Below are 20,677 nucleotides of genomic sequence, written 5' to 3'. Positions count from 1 at the left end.
ATTTTTATCGGTTTTGATATCGAGTGACATGTTTTAATCCATTAGTGACTTATGTTCACCATGATAACAAGCTGAATTATCAAAATTAGATTAATAAATATTAATTATAATTATTCTTAAAGAATGTCAAATTTATAGGAATTGGGTAAATCAGCCCCCATTTTCATCTCGCTGTTCAGAAAGTACATAAAACACCTCCTTCATAACCCGGGGCAGTGGTGTAACAGCAATAACATATGAAGAACTGACTCGTCAGACTGACACGAGGCACGAAAAAGAATTAAACATAACATAAATCAGACCGTTAGTTTTTTCGTTTGAATTATTTTACATTTGTCATTTCGGGCCTTTTATAGCTTACTATAAAGTATGGGTTTTGCTAATTGTTGAAGGCCGTACGTTGACCTTTAGTTGTTAACTTGATTGTCCTTTGGTCTCTGGTGGAGAGTTGTCTCATTGGCAATCATGCCACATCTTCTTATTTTATATAACATAAAGATATATAGGACATGCACAAAGTAACGATCTTAGAGTATTCTCAGTTACTGAAAGCTAGGTCAATGCCAATTACAAGCCTACCCATCACCATTTCCCTCGATCATAGTTACTTATAATAATAGATCGAAGAAGTATACATATTTTGTTGTTATGTTCGATTAGCAGTGAGATTTTTCCATTTCTCAATTTTACTCTCTTCTCTGCATTGCAATTCTATACACACATGTTTTTGGCAATCAAAAACTATCGTCTTTATGTTTTTGTGCGTGGCATTGGTGTAAGAAGTCTTCTTTGTAGTTCAGTGGCCGATTTTAAAATGTAAAAAGGCATGATTATTTAGGATGTTTTAAATAAATGTGCATAAAACTTCATTTCTGTTACTGCAAACATTCGTTAATACAGTATTATTTTTTATTTGTAGCTGTGTTTTGTAGTTTACAATATTATTGAGTTATAAGTATTACTGTTTATACCCAATCCTCGATAGTAGAGGGACATTATGTTTTCTGGTATGAATGAAAAGGGGTAGGTCGAAAGCAAACAAGAAGTAAGGCGATGTTAACGTTTGTAAGAGGGGCGATTGAGTTTGTGAGCCGGAGGGAGGGGTAATCAAAATCAACTGAAGTACAGACAACACCATGACACACAAACTAAAGAAAGAACAACACGAACCCTACACAAAATCAGGGATGAAAACAATATTTCGGGAGGGCAAGTTAGTGCCTACTTCACCAGTGGCAACTTTTGTGTACTCGTCTGAAGTTACTAGGGTGATATGACAAATTCAGTATATTTTCATAAACAAGGAAAGGAGTATGGGTTTGTAGTTCCGACAGATTGGACCATTCCATTCAAGGTCTTCTTTGACGCAGATTTTCTTTAAAGGTCAACCGAGTTTAACAGGTGAATTCATCAATACTATTTAAACCCCAGGCGCCGCCTGGTTGAGTAGATTTTCTATCATCAGCAACCTTCTGAAAACACTAAAATTTCTCATCAATTGGGAGATTTACTCCTTATGTAGGCATTGCTGATGGAATGTTGTTAATCAAAAAATAAAATATCACATAGGGGAAATTGAAGTCAATCTTTTGATAACGAATTTTGTTTCTAAAACCGTAGATGTTCCTGTGGTATCCTGTAAAAGGGTATTTCCAAATAAATCCACAGTTTTTTTTTTAAATTCAATAGTATAGATATAAACAACATAGATTTTCAGATGATATTTATTATTTAGACATAAATACTTCTATGAACCCCTGATGACGTAATATAAATTAGAGTTATATATATCAAAAACATTAAGTTTATGTATTTGTTTATTGGTTATTATGCTATAGAAAATAAATAAATATAAAAATTCCCGTACTACACATGTAGAAGACTAAATGGAAGTAGACTGTTAAATTATTATTTTATTCATGCAGTGACCGTCACATTTAGATATATTAGTATATATGACAGATATATGACAGATAAACAGTTTGTATAAAATAATCTTAGAAAATAGTTATATATTGCATTTAAAGTCATGGTTGAAAATATCACAGAATTGTACACCCCCAACAGCACTGATCTGGATATGTCGGTGCATACACTTGACAGTCTAAGCCATATACAAAATAATTGAGGGTTTGGTCTTTATATTTGTAATCACACTGAGTGACTGGAACCATCCTTATTACGTGCCTCTGAAATACAAAAATAAAAAACATGTATTGAAAATGATACATAGCTCTTTTGAACTTTTGGAGTTCTGTAACAGTTACAGTCTGGATTATTTAGTAACCGACTTAAAATAACCCGGTCTCACTTGATATTACAGATTAAAAAATAACCCGGTCTCGCTTGATATTACAGATTAAAAAATAACCCGGTCTCACTTGATATTACAGATTAAAAAATAACCCGGTCTCGCTTGATATTACAGAATATAAAATAATCCGGTCACTTGATATTACAGAATATAAAATAACCCGGTCTCACTTGGTATTACAGAATATAAAATAACCCAGTCTCACTTGATATTACAGAATATGAAATAATCCAGTTTCACTTGATATTACAGAATATAAAATAACTAAATGTACTTAACTAACTAAATTCCCCAAGCATGAAAACATTTTGGGATTGGCTGTAATTGCCGTGATTTAGCACTGACACTTTAAAATGAAAGCGCCGAACTAAAACAGGTTTAAGTATCCGCAAAAAATTCAATTGGAAGGTTTAGCTACAAATGTTGATATAAAACCAGGGTTAAGCCACCAGTTTCTTCGGAAAATGCCTGTACCAAGTCAGGAATATGACAGTTGATTTTCACTCGTTCCGTTGGTTGATAACGTTTTATTTTATCAGATTTTATGGAATTCCCTTTTTTTGAATTTACCTTGGCGTTCGGTATTTTTATTATACTTTTTTTCCCGACATTTATTACGTTTTTTTTTGTGCATCAGGACATCAATTTCTCTTGTAAATATAAAATATGTATAAAACACGTTCATCGAAGTAGTAACCCTAGAATACCTACATTTCTTTATCAATTAAGATGTGATTATTAACCCCCGTCCCTAAAAAGATTGATGATTATTGTTTGCTATAACGTCCAGTGGTAAATGTTTTAAAACTTTAGTACAATATCAAATAAACAATAAAGCCAGGCAGGTTCTGAAACCGGCATGAAAATAGATGATATGTTGGAATGGAACTTATTACCCTGTATGTTTTAAAGGTTTGTTGCAATGATTTTTTAACCTGCAGGGATCATGGGCACTCTCATAAAATTCAACGTCCTAAATGCCAACAGAATGTGGCTGTCTGTTTATGAATCCTGCACAATTCTTGGGCACTTCTCTTAAGCATAAGCTTGTTCAATATATTCCACAAAATCTACTCAGTGGTATCTAATAGTTAAAAATATAATTCATATTCTGAAGACAAGCATTTTGAGTGTTTTGTGTGTATAAGGTAAAAAAAACGGAGACAACTTCCTCGGAATATGAAAAGTCTATTGTTTAAGGCAACCCACAACGACCATGTGAGCTAATGCTATTCTTTGCTGTAGGTCAAATAAAACCGTTTATTATATTCTCCATAGAAATCACAAAGGCGATTAGTAACGTTTCTACGCAACACAATCCTGGTTCAGGTTTGAGCGTTCATGGTGACGGTAAATACAGAAAAGAGCTTCGGACGCACGACATTTAAAGTTTTATTTTCATTAAGTAAAATAAACTTCAGAATTATATTAAAATTGTATTGAGTACTCAAACAAAAAGGTGACCTTCATTCAAGGTAGATATATAAAATAAGAAAAAGAATCATTGCAGCTTCTAGCTTCTAATATATCTTTTACTTAAGTAAGATGTATTTACGAAATCCTGAATTAATACAAAAAAAAAAAAACTCATTATACCTGCATTAAAATTCTACAATTTGGAAACTGACTGTGCTCGTTCACTAAGCGATGAGAAGCTTGATTGATTTCTGGTTCAGGAAACATGGCAATCGGAAGAACCTACATAATAATAATGATAAATGAAATTGTTCTAAAAATCTATCCAATGGTGTCAACAGGCACAGACAAGACATAATGGAGTAAAACGGACTAAACAGTGAATAGTGCGAACAAATATCCTTGCTTTTCTAGGAATTTTCTGCTCTAAATGTAGCATATCTAAAATATAATAATATTGCATTTGAATTCCACCGATGACTGAGTATCTATATGACATTAGTTACACAACGAAAACTTCTAGTGAAGCATGAGCTGGTTACCCTTCCGGAGCACACGTGTTAACTCAAAGTTTTGATGGGATTCGAGCTGCTCCTATTTAGTTTTCTGTGAAGTGGTTTGTACAATAACGGTTGTCTATTTGTTTTCTTTCATTTGGTACACGGTTTTGTAAGTCTATCTTTCACTTACATGTATGTTTTTAATTGTTTACTTTTAGAACATGCGATTGATTTTAGAATACCAATCTAATACAACGCAGAATATCGTAACAAACTTGACAAGTTTACCAACAAAAAAAAATACCAGACAAACACTTTGATTTATAAACAAACTTTGTCTGTACTCCTTATGAAAAGAATTTAATGTGTTTTTTTAATGAAAACTTTTGCTCTAAAAGCTCATCAAAGAGACCAGACTTATAATGTGGTTCGCCAGACGTGAGTTTCGTATACATAAAATACACCAGTGGCGCTCGAAACTAAAAAGTTTGAATGCTAAATCAAATACAAAGTCTTAATGCAATTAACTTCAAAGTTGATCCAAACACAGCTAAGGCAAGCTATGCCTGGGGTAAAACATCTTTATGCTTCAAATAATTCAACATTTTATAAAACAGTAAATTTACAGGAAATGAACATATCAATGATATTTCAGGACAACAGAAAAGTGCTGACTTATAAAACAGTTACTAGTATAACATGGTGAAATTACACGTTTTATGCTTTTCTGTTTGGCGTTCTCAAGGACCAAATAGTGGACAACGGTGATCATACCCGTGGTTGTGTATCTTGAAAACCTAACGTGCCAGCGACATTTTTTATCAGCTCATCTGGTAAGTCTGTTTTCTCTACAATATGATGACCCAAGTTGTTTTTCCTGGAATATATAATAAATAATCAGACAAACCCTGAATAAACCGAAGTGTTGTATGTATATAGGATTCCTCGTACTTGCATTTTGGGTAGTATCTGACAACCAGACAGAGTGCTTGAAAATTCATATTTGACATTATAAATCATCGGGTGGCAATATTTTTTCCGAAATGCAACAATCTGCTCTATCATCCTCTCGGCTATGTTTTATCTAATTTATTATACTGAATGTTCTGTCATTATTGTATTTTATCCTGCAATCGACCTTTCTATTTTACTGCGATAAACTAAAGTCTCCTGGTTCTGTTGTGAGCGAGCGGTAATATTCAAATTACTGTTAACGCCATAGTTCAATTTGGGGTCCTCATTGCGATCCGCGTTTAAGTCATGTTGATTTTATATAAAAAAAAAATCAAATCCAACGGTTGGGGAGTACAATAAATCTGTACGTTTAAGCTTAGATATTAAATTGCAGGATGAAACAATTAATATTTGTACATTGTGGTAGAAAAGATATAATGTACCGTATTTGTACTTCCTACGAAACAGGAGAAATCGCTTTTCTCTCTGTTTCGTTTCTAAAACTCGTACAAATAAATTTTATACTTTCCTACAATGTAAGAATATTATCAGTATCTAATTTTCAAATAAAAAAGTAATAAGCTATAACCTTCTGTACATAACTTTACAGTAATTAAAAAAGTAACAAGAGTGAAGCCAGATGTAAATTTTTATTTTGGCAGTGAAGTATAACAATATATAATTCATCTTCCAAAATATGAGTTGAACCGATATCTACAAATTAAATCATTCAAGCATTTAAGTTGTACAATTGAAATGTACTTTGCATAGCTCAACATTGTTATCAACCGACAATATATTACTTCAAAGTAAATCTTTTGAAATATTAAAGTCACAATATAAAAATTAAAACAAATGCATCAAGTGAAAAAAAGTAGCCCGTTCTGTTCTGTTAACCGATCTATTTTTAAAGTAGTTACACATCTTAACAAAAACAAAAACGTCAATGCGTTTTTAATTTATATGTTTTTAGAGCTAATTTTCGAATACACTGCAATTCATATCATAAAAGCAAACTACAGTAAACCTTATATGAATATTAACTTAAGGTATAATTTCATTTCGATTCTACCGCTGCAAATATAAAAATTATTGAATTTAATATCCTTAGTTTTGAATAATAGGGCACGAAAGAATTGTTTCACACCACATGACGTATTGAGTGGATCAGATTATTTTTACGACTGCTGTCTGTATTTGGGACAGTAGGACATAAAGAGTTTTGTGAAAATAAACTACAAAATTTGCATACATAGAAATGATTATAACCATATCCGGACTGTTGGTTGAACAATGGTAAATTAATATGATTCGGTGTCATTTTTGGTTGTGCAATAAATCAAAACCGTTCTCACACAATTAAATATAATGAAGTCCTCTTTTTTTATTGATAAACACAATAAAGCGTAATGAAAGTTGCTTTTTGAAAAATAAAAAGGCATGTTTACATGATTACCAAGTGATTGTAAGCTGTATAAACCATTTGACTTGTGTTGTTCCGTCACATGTGCCACATACAACACGACCAGTACCACTACATCTATGGCATCTGTAAGGATATATATATTTAACTTTTATTAAAACAGAACCCTAACTAGATGTGTCGGAACGACACGAATGGCCCCGTCTCAAAAAGTTTTAAAATCTGCAATTTCAACAACACATAAGGACACAAACATGCATGGATAGTATCCAGCTCTAAAGACCAATACTAGTTTGATGAAAAATTTCCTTGATCAATGAGTAGTTAAATTTCAAACTATCAGCAAACAGGAAGTGGATGTACTGAAGATGTGTTGAAACGACATGAAAATCAGCATATCGGAACGAAACATAAACTTGATCTATAACTCATCATGGTAGACTCACATATCAAAAATCAGCGCAAAACCTGAAGGCGTATAGAAAAAAAGTCCATATAACTGTGATTTTCAACAATTTTCAAAGTCCAAAACCCACAATTACGGCAAAAATCAGCAGAGCAGAACGAAACTTAAACTTGATCTGTAACAAATCATGGTTAACTCACATATCAAAAATCAACCCAATATCTGAAGGTGTTTAGAAAAAAACCCCGTATAACTGTGATTTTCAACCATTTATCAAAGTCCAAAGCCCGTAATTTCGACAAAAAATTAGCAGAGCGGAACGAAACTTAAACTTGATCTGTAACTCATCATGGTTAACTCACATACCAAAAATCACCCCAATATATAAAGGTGTTTAGAAAAAAAGTCTGTATAACTGTGACTTTCAACAATTTATCAAATTCAAAGCCCGTAATTACGGCAAAAATTAGCAGAGCGGAACGAAACTTAAACTTGATCTGTAACTCATCATGGTTAACTCACATACCAAAAATCACCCCAATATATAAAGGTGTTTAGAAAAAAAGTCTGTATAACTGTGACTTTCAACAATTTATCAAATTCAAAGCCCGTAATTACGGCAAAAATTAGCAGAGCGGAACGAAACTTTAACTTGATCTGTAACTCATCATGGTTAACTCACATACCAAAAATCAGCCCAATATCTGAAGGCGTTTAGATAAAAAGTCCGTATAACTGTGATTTTCAACAATTTATGAAAGTCCAAAGCCCGTAATTTCGGCAAAAATTAGCAGAGCGGAACAAAACTTTAACTTGATCTGTAACTCATCAATATTAACTCACATACCAAAAGTCAGCCCAATATCTGAAGATATTTTTCGTTTAGAAAAAAAGTCCGTATAATGGTTTGTTGCGGAATGACGGAATGACAGAATGACGGAATGACGGATTGACGGACAAGGGTAAAACTATATGGCCCTGACAACTTTGTTGCGGGGCCATAAAAAAAAACAAAAAATATGTCTGCCTATAAAAATCTCAATAGATATGCTATAAAACCATGGACTGCAAAAAATGTGAACTGCATAATTTAAAGAATAAGACTAGATGCGTTGACATAAATACTTCCTACTGTACAGATATTGTCGATCAAATATACTCAACTGCGGTCAAGCTAAGTGATGGGTCTGCGACGTTAGACTAAACTGAACACGCGATCTCTCTGCTGAAAGTTTACTCATCCTACTACTTACCAACACGGACCACTGAACAAAATTATTGAAATTTAAATAATTTAACTCATCTGCTCAAGAAGAGAAAACAAATTATACGAAGATCTTTGATAGTCTCTGTTAAATGTATACTTCTTTTTCGGGTTTATTTAATAGAGTTTGACTTGTTTTTAAGACACCCGTATATTGCTGAAAATCGAATGTTGCATTTCTTAGTTATTTGGTTATCACTACATATACACCTCACCTCCTTTTATTGATGTGTAATAACATCACAATACATGAAACGTTCTGTCAAAACCGGATTTCATTTGTTTTTTCCTCAATAAAATTGAACCATTCAAGGCTATATAAAGTTTTTGTTTGAAAAATAAGCCGTAAGGCCTTTGATTGAGACTGTTTCTATTGGGTCGAACTACTTATTTCGACTTATTTATATAACAATATTTCGATTTGGTACGACTGCATACCAACCAAAGACGAAAGGACAAGTATAAAAACAACTAGAAAAATGTCAGCAAGGGCCCCGCTTGTACATTTTTATGTGAGGCAAAGAGACCGATGCATACAAAGCAAATGTTCCTACTAGGTTGTCAATTTTCCTAAATTTTGACACTAGCAATTAATTCCGGATATGTTCTCAATTAATATATGAGAAAATCATTTCGAAATAGCAAATGATACTTTTCATCCAAAATCCTAGCAAAAATTATGATTCTCAGAATTCATCATTTTTTAACAAAAACTAAGTTTTTAATGACAGTTTTGACTTGAGGAAACAATTTGAAATGCATATTATGCCTGTATTATATATCAATTTTTGATAACATCCTACCACAAGAAGATGCTTCTCAAAATGTGTGATTTTTATTTTACAAATAGTTAATTTTACCATTTTTAAAATTTGTCAACCACTTTGATATAACTTCACCTGTTTTTGGTTGTTATACACCCTTAGCTTCAAATATTTGGCTTTGATCGTTCCTTATGAAGTTAAATCCAGAAAAGCTCTTCGGACGCATTAAATTAATAAAGCACTAGGTCGATACCTCTGCTGGTGGACTATTAGTCCCCGAGGGTATCATCAGCTCAGTAGTCAGTACTTCGGTACTGACATGATTTATAACAAACATTTCTAAAATTGTCTGTTTATAAATTTTGAAATTATAAAGAAATTGAGGTTTCAACTTCCTCAGGCAAAGTTTACCTCAGATGGATTTGGCTATTTTTTAGGTACTTTTGGTCATGTAGCTCTTCAACTTCTTATATACCCTTAGCTTTCAAATATTTGGCTTTGATCGTTCCTGATGAAGTTAAATCCAGAAATGAGCTTCGGACGCATTAAATTAATAACGTAAATATTCATTTTTTTAAAACATCTATTTATCAGTTTTTTTTTCCAAAAAACGATTTGCATATTATATACATATATATTATGCATAACGATTTTGCAAAATGTCACTTCTCCCATAAGGGTTTCATTTCATAATGTAGTCCCTACAACGAACAATTTTAAAATGCCAGTACACTTGTTCATGTTCATTTTCTCGGATGCTGTTTACCTAATTGCGGTCAAGCTTATCATAGGGGTCTGCGACAAGATCATTCAAGATATATTTTTAGAAAGGAATGGTTAGTGTCATTGGTCAAGTTAAACCGTCGACCTCAAACTTTCAATCCCCGCCCGGACACAGGTAACCAAACAGCAAGCAATAATATATTAAAGTGTGAAGAACTAGCACACCATATATGGGCACAAGTAAGGCAGCAGACAAAGACAATTACCCGATTGAAAAATACAATCAACTGATGTAGGGGGAGATAACAAACACATACAATCAACTGATGTAAGGGGAGATAACAAACACTTATATATACTTCAGCTATATTTGTCTACAAATGATTAAATGGCTGAGATAGTGTATAGTTTTTTATTTTAAAATTTTGAGCATATTTTTTGTACAAATTCTTTTGATAGATTTTGGAGAAAGTTGACAATTCAAGTGTACCGTATGAAGATGGTCATTTAGGGAGATTATTATGGAATGCGATCTAACTATTTGAAAATGCCATTGCTTTGGAGAAATACTTGATAATGTAACAATTTCACATCTCGCATCACATGGGTATGTTAAACTTATCTAAGAGAATGTGATTCTAAGAACGTAAGTAAATGCCAAAATTTGTCAAAGATAAATGAAACAAAAAGAAAAAACCGTCATGCTGAAAAGATCTGTATCACTTCCCTTTGTTTAATTTATTGTAGTAGATCAAAGAGAGAAACACAGTTTTTTGAAGTGAAATTTTAACTTTTTATCAAAAGATACATCTTACTTTATTTGACTGTTCAGTGTTAAACAATGGGATTCAAATCACATGTTTTCAATGCATGTGTGTGAAAACTAAATAAAACCATATGGCAAAATCAAAATCATTTGCACCACGTGACTTTGTCCCTTTTGATCAAATTACTTCCCTTAGCTTAAGATTGAAAATATAATTTATTATAGATTTGCGGATAATCCAGTCCTTTTCCGTCATGTATCTAAAACTAATGTATCTTTAAAAACTTCCTTTGGCGGATAGTTACAAAAATGCTGTGTAATTCTAAGGGAAAATGCTTAAAATTTGACTTTTTACGAAATGGGAAGGTTGAAATCATCATGTTTTTAAAAGAATTTGGCCGAAAACTTAAGAAAGCAGGTAAGTTAAAAGTTATTTAACTTTAAAATTCAACCTTCAAGGTGTTTCCCTTTATGCGAACAAATCATGAACAATATTCTCTTGCATGTGTATTTCTGTTTTGAATCTTGCTATTTTACGATTTTACGTCATTTTATTTGATCTTATATAGCAATTACACAATGGTTACGCTTCCGATTTTTAAACTAAAAAGGCCGAAAGATTTCAGAGTACACAATGTCCATTTGTACACGGACAGAAGCCTAAAAACATGTACAATTCACCTATATGCGAACAAATTGTTCATTCGACATAGGTATTTGCATATTGGCATTTTTATTAAAAGGGCTTATATAATCCTATTGTAATGGTTGCCGTCATGATAAGGCAAAATGGCCGCTATGCAAATTAGCAAATTACCCCAAATTTTGCCATATGCCGGTCGTGAAACTAAACATTGGCACACATAAACGATAAGTTGACGCAAACGTTGAACGCAAATCACCATATGGCTACAAATTCTACATTTTGCAAAATTATATACAAAGGTTGATTCTAAAAATATAAGAAGTACACATTGTAAAACTATATTTTATACCATTTAACTTTATTTCAATCTGTGGTTTCATTGTGCTCATAAAATACAGTCTCTATTTTTCATCTGATGAAGACATAATCTTTCGATCAGTTTTATTGAGGTCTGGAGCTGGCATGTCAGTAAATGCTAGTAGGCCTTTGTTAATTTCTGTTTATTTATGTTGATCATTGCTATTTTGCTTAGTTTCTTCTGTTACCTATTCCAACATTGGACTCGGACTTCTTTTAAAATGAGTTTTACAGTGGGTTTGTTTAGAGGTATGGGGGTTTTGGGATCTCACAAAACATGTTTAACCCCGCCGCATTTTTGCGCCTGTCTTATGTTAGGAACCTCTAGCCATTGTTAGTCTTGTTTGTTTTTTTTAATATTAGTTCATTTATATGTTTCCGATTTTAGTGTGGCGTCCATTTCGCTGAGTTAGTATACAGTATTGTTTAGGGGCCAGCTGAAGCCCGCCTCCGTGTGCGGGATTTTCTCGCTGCGTTGAAGACACATTGGTGGTATTGGTCTGTTGTTTAGCTCTTTGGTCGGGCTGTTGTCTCTTTGACACATTCTCCCGTTTCCATTCTCAATTATCTCTTGTTTAAGCAGTATACATATGAAAGATAAGAGTAGTTTTGAATAGTAAATTTAATTTAGTACGTAGGGACAACTAAATCTGGTTTTTTTTCCACCTACCTTCTTTTTCCTGTTCCGTGACAACCCCCACAAGTCCGTGTAACAGTTCTCCACCCGTCCTTTCTCTTAACACGTCTTCTTTTTCTCCCTCTTCCATTACACCCTCCACATCGTTTCTAGAAATAAGAAATTTTAATATGAGAAAACAATAATTGCACTTCATTTTCGGCTCTCCCCCACCTTTCATCTCCATTTGAGTTATTAATCTCCAACACTGTATTTGGCTTTGAAGTAGCTGTTATTACTGTGAGTAATCTTATATCGATACCTTGTGTCTATTGTTTTAAGTTGGTTCGTTTGTGCATAGTACCGATCCATTTAGCCATTTGTAAATGATTTTTATAGTTTGTTCTTATGTTGTGCTGCATCACCATTGTCCCAGGTTACAGGGAAGGTTGAATGCTTACAAGCATGTTCTACACCGCCACATTCTTTATGTGCATGTCCCAGGTCAGCAGCATGGCTTTGATTCATATCTGCCATATTTGTTTTTCGTAAATTGTATTGTAATAAATTAGGCCGTCAGTTTTCTCGTTTGAATTGTTTGACATTTTTCATGTCAGGGTCTTTTATAGACGACGATACGGCATTGGTTTATCTCGTGGTTGAAGGCCGCACGATGACCTATAATTACTTTTATAATTGTCATTTGAACTCTGGTGGATAATTGTCTCATTGGCAATTATCCCACATCTAATGTTTATGCTACATGTAGTTTATTTATGATAACTCACATTTTTAAAAAGTCAGATATATATAAACGGGATAGTAAGACATGTTTATGTCGGAAAATATATTTAGAAATCTAAAGATGTTGTCATTAATTACAAAGCATAAATCTTAAATGTCGGCTTCATATTAAGAACACACGATGTCAGGTATGTTGGGGTTTTTTCCAAAAGAAATTTATTTTCGTAAAACACTTGCGGATTCCTTTCAGTTAAGTTACTCTTGTAATGCCAATGCTACATATTCACAACTAAAATGTCTTTAAATGTTGAAAGCTGAAAATATACACTGTGTTTCAAATGCCATTGAAAAGATTTCATCACATGATTACAGATCAAAGCAAATTGTATCTTCCGCCGTTTGTTTCTACGAAAAGATTAGGCAAGTTTGTATTGGTTGCTTCTAATTGATCGACATGTGTTCTTTCCGACTCGACTTGATTATGAGTTGCTCATTAGACCATTTGTCAATCCACTATGGACAATAATAAAATCACCTTATCTTCCAGTGAGACCTCGTGACAAATATTACAATCTCGTTATACTTGTTCAATAATGACTAGGACATGTTGACAATAACAAACTATATTTATTAACCTTCTATACAGGAGAGTCTCATATAGCATAACAATAAAATCTGGATCGTATCCGGTTTAGATATGTGAATATTACGGTATGTGACATCCCCCTTTTTCTAAAAGGTGAAATGATGTGATTAAATGAATAAATGAATTTGAGTAATACCCTGCTGAAATTAATACTGAAATGGTTTTGACTAGAAATTAATACTGAAATTGTTTTGACTAGAAATTAATACTTAAATTGTTTTGACTAGATTAAAGTCTCTTCCAATTGAACTTAAAGTCTATATATTGTCTTTTCTGATAACTAACTAAAACTAAATAAATGCTTCCTAGCAACTACTTGATGGTTTAAAAGACATTACTTTACATAGTCATTTATAAAATTGGTTGGCTCTTTTATTGTTTTTCCAGATCTTGTCACGGGTAACTTAGATGGTTTAATAATTTCATTTACCTCGGACGCAAGGGTTTCATTGCGGTCTAATGTTTGTATAGTGTTACAGACAGTTGAAGTTTTACGGACGGTTGTATTGTGATTGTTCTTGTAATGTTCTGGTTCAACTGTGTTTTCACGGTAAGCTTTTGGTCTGATATGCCTACGGTTTCGTCTATAACGTCTGCCATCTGACGTTTGCACTACATACAAGCGAGGAGTGTTGTGTTTTTGCATTATCTGTCCTGGTTCCATTTTCCATCTGTGTACAAAGTCTCCTTGTCTTAGCGGTTTCAAAACAGGTCCACAATGTTTGTCATAGTTCATTTTATTTTTTCTTTGGCCGGTTTCGAGTTTGTTGAGCATTTCACGGTTGTTGATGTTTTGTGGCATCAATATATGTAACGATGTTTTCAATCTCCAATTTAAAAACAATTGTGTTGGCGAAATATCAATGTCCAACGGTGTGTTTCGATAGTCCTAAATAGCTCTGTGCGAATCCTTCGATTTCATAAAGAGCGTCTTGACGGTTTGGACACTTCTCTCTGCTTGTCCATTCGATTGAGCAAAGTGTGGGCTGCTCGTTGTATGTTTAAATCCATATTCGGTAGCAAATCTTTTGAATTCTAACGAAGAAAACTGAGGACCATTGTCAGAAACTAATTCGTCAATATATTCAAATCTTGACATTAGTTCTTCTTAATAGTCAATGGTGTTCTTGCTTGTTTCATTGTCCAGTTTCATTACCTTCCGGCCATTTCTGGTAGTAGCTAACTACGAGTAGGTAGTGTTGTTTCTGATATTCAAATAAGTCTACGGCAAGTTCCGACCAGGGTCGCTCTGGTATTTCAGGCATTAACATTGGTTCCTTCGTATTAAACATTCTGATGTTGAGCGCAAAGTCCACATGATTTGACTTTATCTTCAATGTCCTGTCCCATGCCGATCCAGAAAAGCACAGCACGTGCACGGCTTTTGCACTTTACGATCCCAAGATGTGATTCGTGTATTTTTATGGTATAATTGTTTTGTTTTGCTTGTACATAAGTCCATCGATGACTGATAATGCATCACGGAAAGTCCAATATGGCCTCAATGAGTGTAAAAGTTCAGATTTTTCATTTGGCCATCCATCAAATATGACATCTTGTAAATCCTGAAGTTGCTCATCATTTGCAGTTTCCTTCTAAAATTTAGCAGACATTTCTGGTGCGATTGGAATGTGTGATATCAAATGAATGTCATTCACGTGTAAATTAACACTTCCTTTGTTTCATTCAGGAACGATCTACTGAGATGATCAGCGAGGTACATCTCTTTGTCAGGTTTGTAGTCAACTTTAAGATCATAAAATTCCAATGCTTTTAAATGTCTCTGTAATCTAGGCGGAGTTTAGTGGACCGGTTTCAAGAAGATTGATGGAACTCGGCGTCCATTTACATACTCATGGAATTTATTACATCCATAAACAATTGCAAGTGTTTATTTTTCGATCTGCGGATATCGTTGTTACGTTTGAGTGAGAGCACGTGAGGCGTATGAAACCGGTTTCTGATTTTGTATCAGTACAGCTCATAGTCCTTTTGAACTAGCATCAATACTGAGTGTAAGCGGTTTGTTCGTATTGTAGTATTGAAGCAGTGGTGCCTTTGTTGCCATTACTTTTAACTTCTGAAAGCTAGTTTCTTGCTGTTCCTCCCAGTGCCATACAATGTTCTTTTCTAGGAGTATTCTTAACGGTGCACTGACTGTTGACATGTTTGGTATCAATTTGCCAAGATATTGAATAAAACCCATGAAGGTTTGCAGATCTTTGACGCACACCGGTTTTGACATTTTATTGACTGCACGGATTTTTTCTGGGTCTGGTTACACGCCTTCACTTGTTAGACGGTGTCCAACTTAGGTTACTTCCGGTTTACTGATTTCGCATTTTCCGACACTTTTTAAACATACAACTTTCATGTTGTATTCTCGCGCTCTGTCTAGAACTTGTTTGAGACGCATATCATGTTCCTTTTGGTCTGATCCCCAAATAAGAATGTCGTCGATTATCGTTTCTGCTCCTTCTATGTCGGATACTGTTTTGGACACGATTTTCTGGAATACCTCTGATGCTGAATCTACTCCAAAAGGTAAACGAGCGAATCTAAAGCGTATTAAATGTGCAAAGCTTTGAGCAGGGTTCGACGAGTTGAATGTGCCAAAATCCACTGGTGGCATCTAGTTTACTAAAGACTTTAGCATTTGGCATTTGCAAAATCACTTCTTCTACGGTTTTTAACGGATTATGTTCACGTAATATGGCCTTGTTCAGATCATGTGGATGAATGCAGATTCGAATTTTGCCGATTGGTTTAATGAGGTTACCATGGAGTTAACCCACTGTGTGGCTCTTGCTGTTTGAAAATTACACCAAATTCCTCCATCAGGTCAAGTTCAGCTTTAACTTTGTCTTTGATAGCCATTGGTATCATAAGCGGTGTGTGTACAACTGGTGCTACGGTTTTGTTTATACGTATCTTATGTGTTCGTGGAAGACACCCTAGGCCTTTGAACAAATCTCCATATTATTGTTCCAGTCTTTCTGGTATAAATGGTTTTGTCGTTTCTTGCGGCTTGCTTGTACGAGTGCTTAAATGTATGCGCTTTAGGAGTTTCATCACTTCGCTTTAGCACCTATGACGGATTGTACATTACGATCCACAATGTGAAATTTCACGGCATGATCCTGGCATTTATACTACTGATACTGGAAGGACTGCTTCATACCTTGATCTTTTCCTCAATATTGACACAGATGGACGACTTCACACTAAAATCTATGACAAACGGGACGATTTCAACTTCCCAATTATCAATTTTCCCATTTCTCAGCAGTAACATACCCTCTGCCCCATCGTATGGTGTTTACATATCTCAGTTGATACGTTATGCTCGTGCATGTTCACACTATATGGACCTCATATACAGGAGTGTGCTCCTTACGCAGAAACTGCTCCAACAGAGTTATGAGGAGGAAAGATTAAAAATGACACCCCGTAAATTTTATGGACACCATCACGAATTGGTTGATCTATACGATGTGTCTGTGTCTAAACTAACTTACTACATTTTTACCACGTCTTAGATTGTGGTTTACCACCTACGTTGTCTGGTCTGCTAAATACCGAACGTGACCTATTCCCGAATATGACTGTTTTGTCGAGTGTGAATTCGCATTGCTATCAGACGTGTCTCTGTATTTATACATTCAACATTCATGTATTTAGTTAGGATGTTTCTTTGGTAAGTCTGGTTGGATGTTGTGTTATGTCTTATCGTTTGTTGTTTGAATTCTATTTTTATTTTCTATATGTATGTAAAAGTAAAGATAATTATTCAGCTAGTTCATTTATATAATTTTTAGTTTAAAGCAACAATATGCACAGGATTTATTTGTTTTTTCACAGTTTTGATTTAGAAGAAAAACCGACATTGTAAGAAAATACAAATAATTACACCATTACTAACACAATTCTATATTAATATTCTTGTAATTGTTAGAAAATACATAATAATGATTACAATGACATTAATCCGTTTTTCAATCATCGTCTATTGATACTTTTGAAGTGCTAATCGTATGTTTGTAAAATTTGTCAACTTTATTATTATGTAATCTTAATTCTTTGGCAACCTGTAAACATTGTCTATCTTTATAATTTGTCGACTGAAGTTAAGTCTTCAGTCGGAGTCAGCCTTTAGAACTGACATCATCCGTTCATTGAAAGTGAAAATAAAAATCCATACTGAAAGTCATCGTTTGTATTCGCTCTACCAGTCTGTGAGTTTGTTCCGCCAGTGGGTTTGTGTTTTGTAGACAGGGGACCAGTCGTCGGTCACTGTCTTTCGTTATGGCATCCTCGCCAGCTTCAGCAACAGAACCTGTTGCACTGTATCAAACATTTCCGTAACAACATCGTTGTCACAATAAATCAAACAAAATCTATTCAAGATATAAATTTTTAAATCGTTTACAAAAAGACATTGACACTTTCGAAGAATACCTCACCGATCTTAAAATATTGGTAAAAGATTGTGGTTCTGCAACGCCAGACGAAATGGTTCGCGATGCCATTGTTTTATGAACGAAAGACCACAAAGCTCGTGAAAAATGCATCATCGAAGGGTCTGAACTAACGCTAGAAAAAGCAATCAATTTCGCAAGTACGTATGAACTTTCTAAAGCGCAGTTAAAGTCAATGGAAGGCGAAGATAAATCCATCAACATGTTGAAGATCAATTTAACATCTGGTTAAAGGTATGGCAAGCAGTATACACCACAAAGGGGACCACCTCAAAATAACAAGGGCAATCACTCTCAAATTCACAAACAACTGTAAAAACTGAGGTGGTAAACGTGAGCGTAAAAAACGGATTAATGTCATTGTAATCATACTATGCCGAACAAGAACTAATAAACGGATATTGAAACGAATTATCTATGTACGCTATTAACATTAACGGATTAAAAAAAGAAATGAAATAGTAGCATAAATTAACATAATTCTTTGTAGAGATTTTCACACAATTTTAGATTAAAAAGTAACACACATGAATAATACTTAAGAATGCAAATCAAAACATATTGTCTGTTGACTGTAGAATGAAATTGTCTGAAAAGATTAAACAGAAACTGTACAAAATATTAGAAATAAGTATTAAGGTCTGAATTAAGAAACACACAATTTGGTTCGACTTTTTCCACGATCGCGGATTTCTCCCTCCTCGAATGAAACGCGTCCTCGAGTTTTGCAAGTAATGAAAAGTTATGAAATATCTATAACACGTTCTTTGGTTTTTGAAACGTCCATTTCCCGAACACTGACTTGCATTTTGGTGATTTATATGTTGAGTTCTACAAATCCTAATTTGATTTGCCATATCGTCAAATTGATCGGTTAGAATTTTAGAGTTTTTCCGAAAGTCCTGGTTTTGTTCAGTTGTTCTTTCGTTTTCAAAAGTTTGATATTCAGATTTAAGAATAAAAAAAGATAAAAAAAAATGTTATGGTCTGTTAATGTTTTTATGCATATAGACTTGTTTTCATTCTCTTTTTCTAGTTTGCTGATTTTCTCTAAACAATTTTTACTGCTCTGATGAATCTGGTTAGTTCTGACTGTATTCTAGTTTGCAGGTAAGAGTCCTGATTTTCTCTTTTCAAAAGGATTGATGTTTCCGAAATCATTAATTTATTTTTCTGTAATTTAATGTTTGCTTGTATCAGTTCGACTTTCAATTGTGCTGCCTGGTCGAAAAAGTTCGTGATAACTGAATTTAGTACATTGCTGAATGGCAGTTCTCTAAGACTGTTCTTGTTTGAATAATAGTTTATCAGACGTTGATTGTCTCTCTGTTGTTTTTTCATTGATTTCTTTTGTACACTTAACAACTTTGAATTTGTTGATTGAGTTGCTCGAATCTTTTCAAAGAGACTTGATCTAACTGTAAAACACTGTCTTGCGAAATGTCCAAATTTGTCGCACGAGCAACATCTTTTGTTGTATGTAAGCTTAGCATATTTCAAAAAGATGATGTGCGAGCCCACGTTTACCACAAGCTGGATATTGATGTCTGAAATGTCTCCACATACTCAACTGCGGTCTAAGATTAAAATCTATAACTGAAAATACTGGGATTTCGTGTTGTTGGATAATTACTTCTGTCGCTTCACTGCTGAGGTACGCGGTATCGTGTGTTGTGCCTAAAAGACAGTTTTCGATAAAGGTCCCGCGAACCAAAATTGTGTGTGTTGTTGGAAAGATTTCAAAGAGGTCACCAGGTCTGTTTCTTCCAAGTCCATTTTTCGGATCCTGTCAGTGCATCCATGATTTTGATTTATTTCAGAAGCTGGATTGTTCATGCAACTTTTAAGATTGCTTCCATCTACGGATAGCTTGTTATTTTTACGATGGGCGATGGTTCATGCTGACACCATGTTCAATAATGACTAGGACATGTTAACAATAACAAACTATATTTATTAACCTTCTATACAGGAGAGTATCATATAACATAACAATAAAGTCCGGATCGTATCCGGTTAAGATATGTGAATATTACGGTATGTGACAATACTAACCCTTCCTCTTCCATTACATGACGAGCATATCAAAAAGCCACTTGCATTACATCTGTGACAGGGCTGAAATTATAAAATCAAATCACAAATGTAATTTCATCTTCAAAGTATCTCAAAATCAAAATAAGGAGACTTGATATGATTGCCATTAGAACAGCTCTCCACCAGAGACCAAATGACGTAGACGTTAACAACCATACGGCCTTCAACAATGAACAAAACCCATACCGCATAGTAAGCTATAAATTTAAAAGGCCCGAAATGACAAATGTAAAATAATTCAAACGAGAAAACGGCCTGATTTATGCACAAAACAATAAACGAAAAACAAATATGATATACAGCAACAAACGACAACCACTGCATTACAGGATCCTAAATTGGGACAGGCACATGCAGAATGTGGCGGGGTTAAACATGTTTGCAGGTGCACAACCCTCCTCCTAATATTGGACAGGGGTATAACAGCACAAAATACGAATAAACTATTAAAATCAGTTACTCATCAGATCGATACAAAGCTCAACAACACTAAAAACGCCAAGTACATATCTGAGTGTATTCGGAGTTACTGACAGCTAGTTCAAAGCCAATAACAACTTATA

The 20,677-nt window shown here is 34.1% G+C and overlaps 1 protein-coding gene across 1 annotated transcript in view; it reads right to left on the bottom strand.

Moving 5' to 3' along the window:
* Positions 1–1,708: 1,708 nt before the first annotated feature.
* LOC127712534 (protein SSUH2 homolog) overlaps positions 1,709–20,677 on the bottom strand; it is a 30,670-nt gene continuing 11,701 nt past the window's right edge. Inside the window, exons 8-13 of the mRNA XM_052219065.1 lie at positions 20,073–20,135; positions 12,204–12,319; positions 6,641–6,733; positions 5,005–5,107; positions 3,911–4,012; positions 1,709–2,189 (exon numbers count right to left, since the gene is read on the bottom strand). Of these exons, the coding sequence (XP_052075025.1) occupies positions 2,043–2,189; positions 3,911–4,012; positions 5,005–5,107; positions 6,641–6,733; positions 12,204–12,319; positions 20,073–20,135 (624 nt within the window). The 3' untranslated portion in view covers positions 1,709–2,042. The remainder of the gene's footprint in view (positions 2,190–3,910; positions 4,013–5,004; positions 5,108–6,640; positions 6,734–12,203; positions 12,320–20,072; positions 20,136–20,677) is intronic.

The sequence above is a fragment of the Mytilus californianus genome, unplaced genomic scaffold, assembly GCF_021869535.1.
Source record: "Mytilus californianus isolate M0D057914Y unplaced genomic scaffold, xbMytCali1.0.p SCAF_1, whole genome shotgun sequence".
NCBI lineage: Eukaryota > Metazoa > Mollusca > Bivalvia > Mytilida > Mytilidae > Mytilus > Mytilus californianus.
Note: the sequence above shows the minus strand (reverse complement) of the source record. Positions and strands in the feature narration are given on the sequence as shown.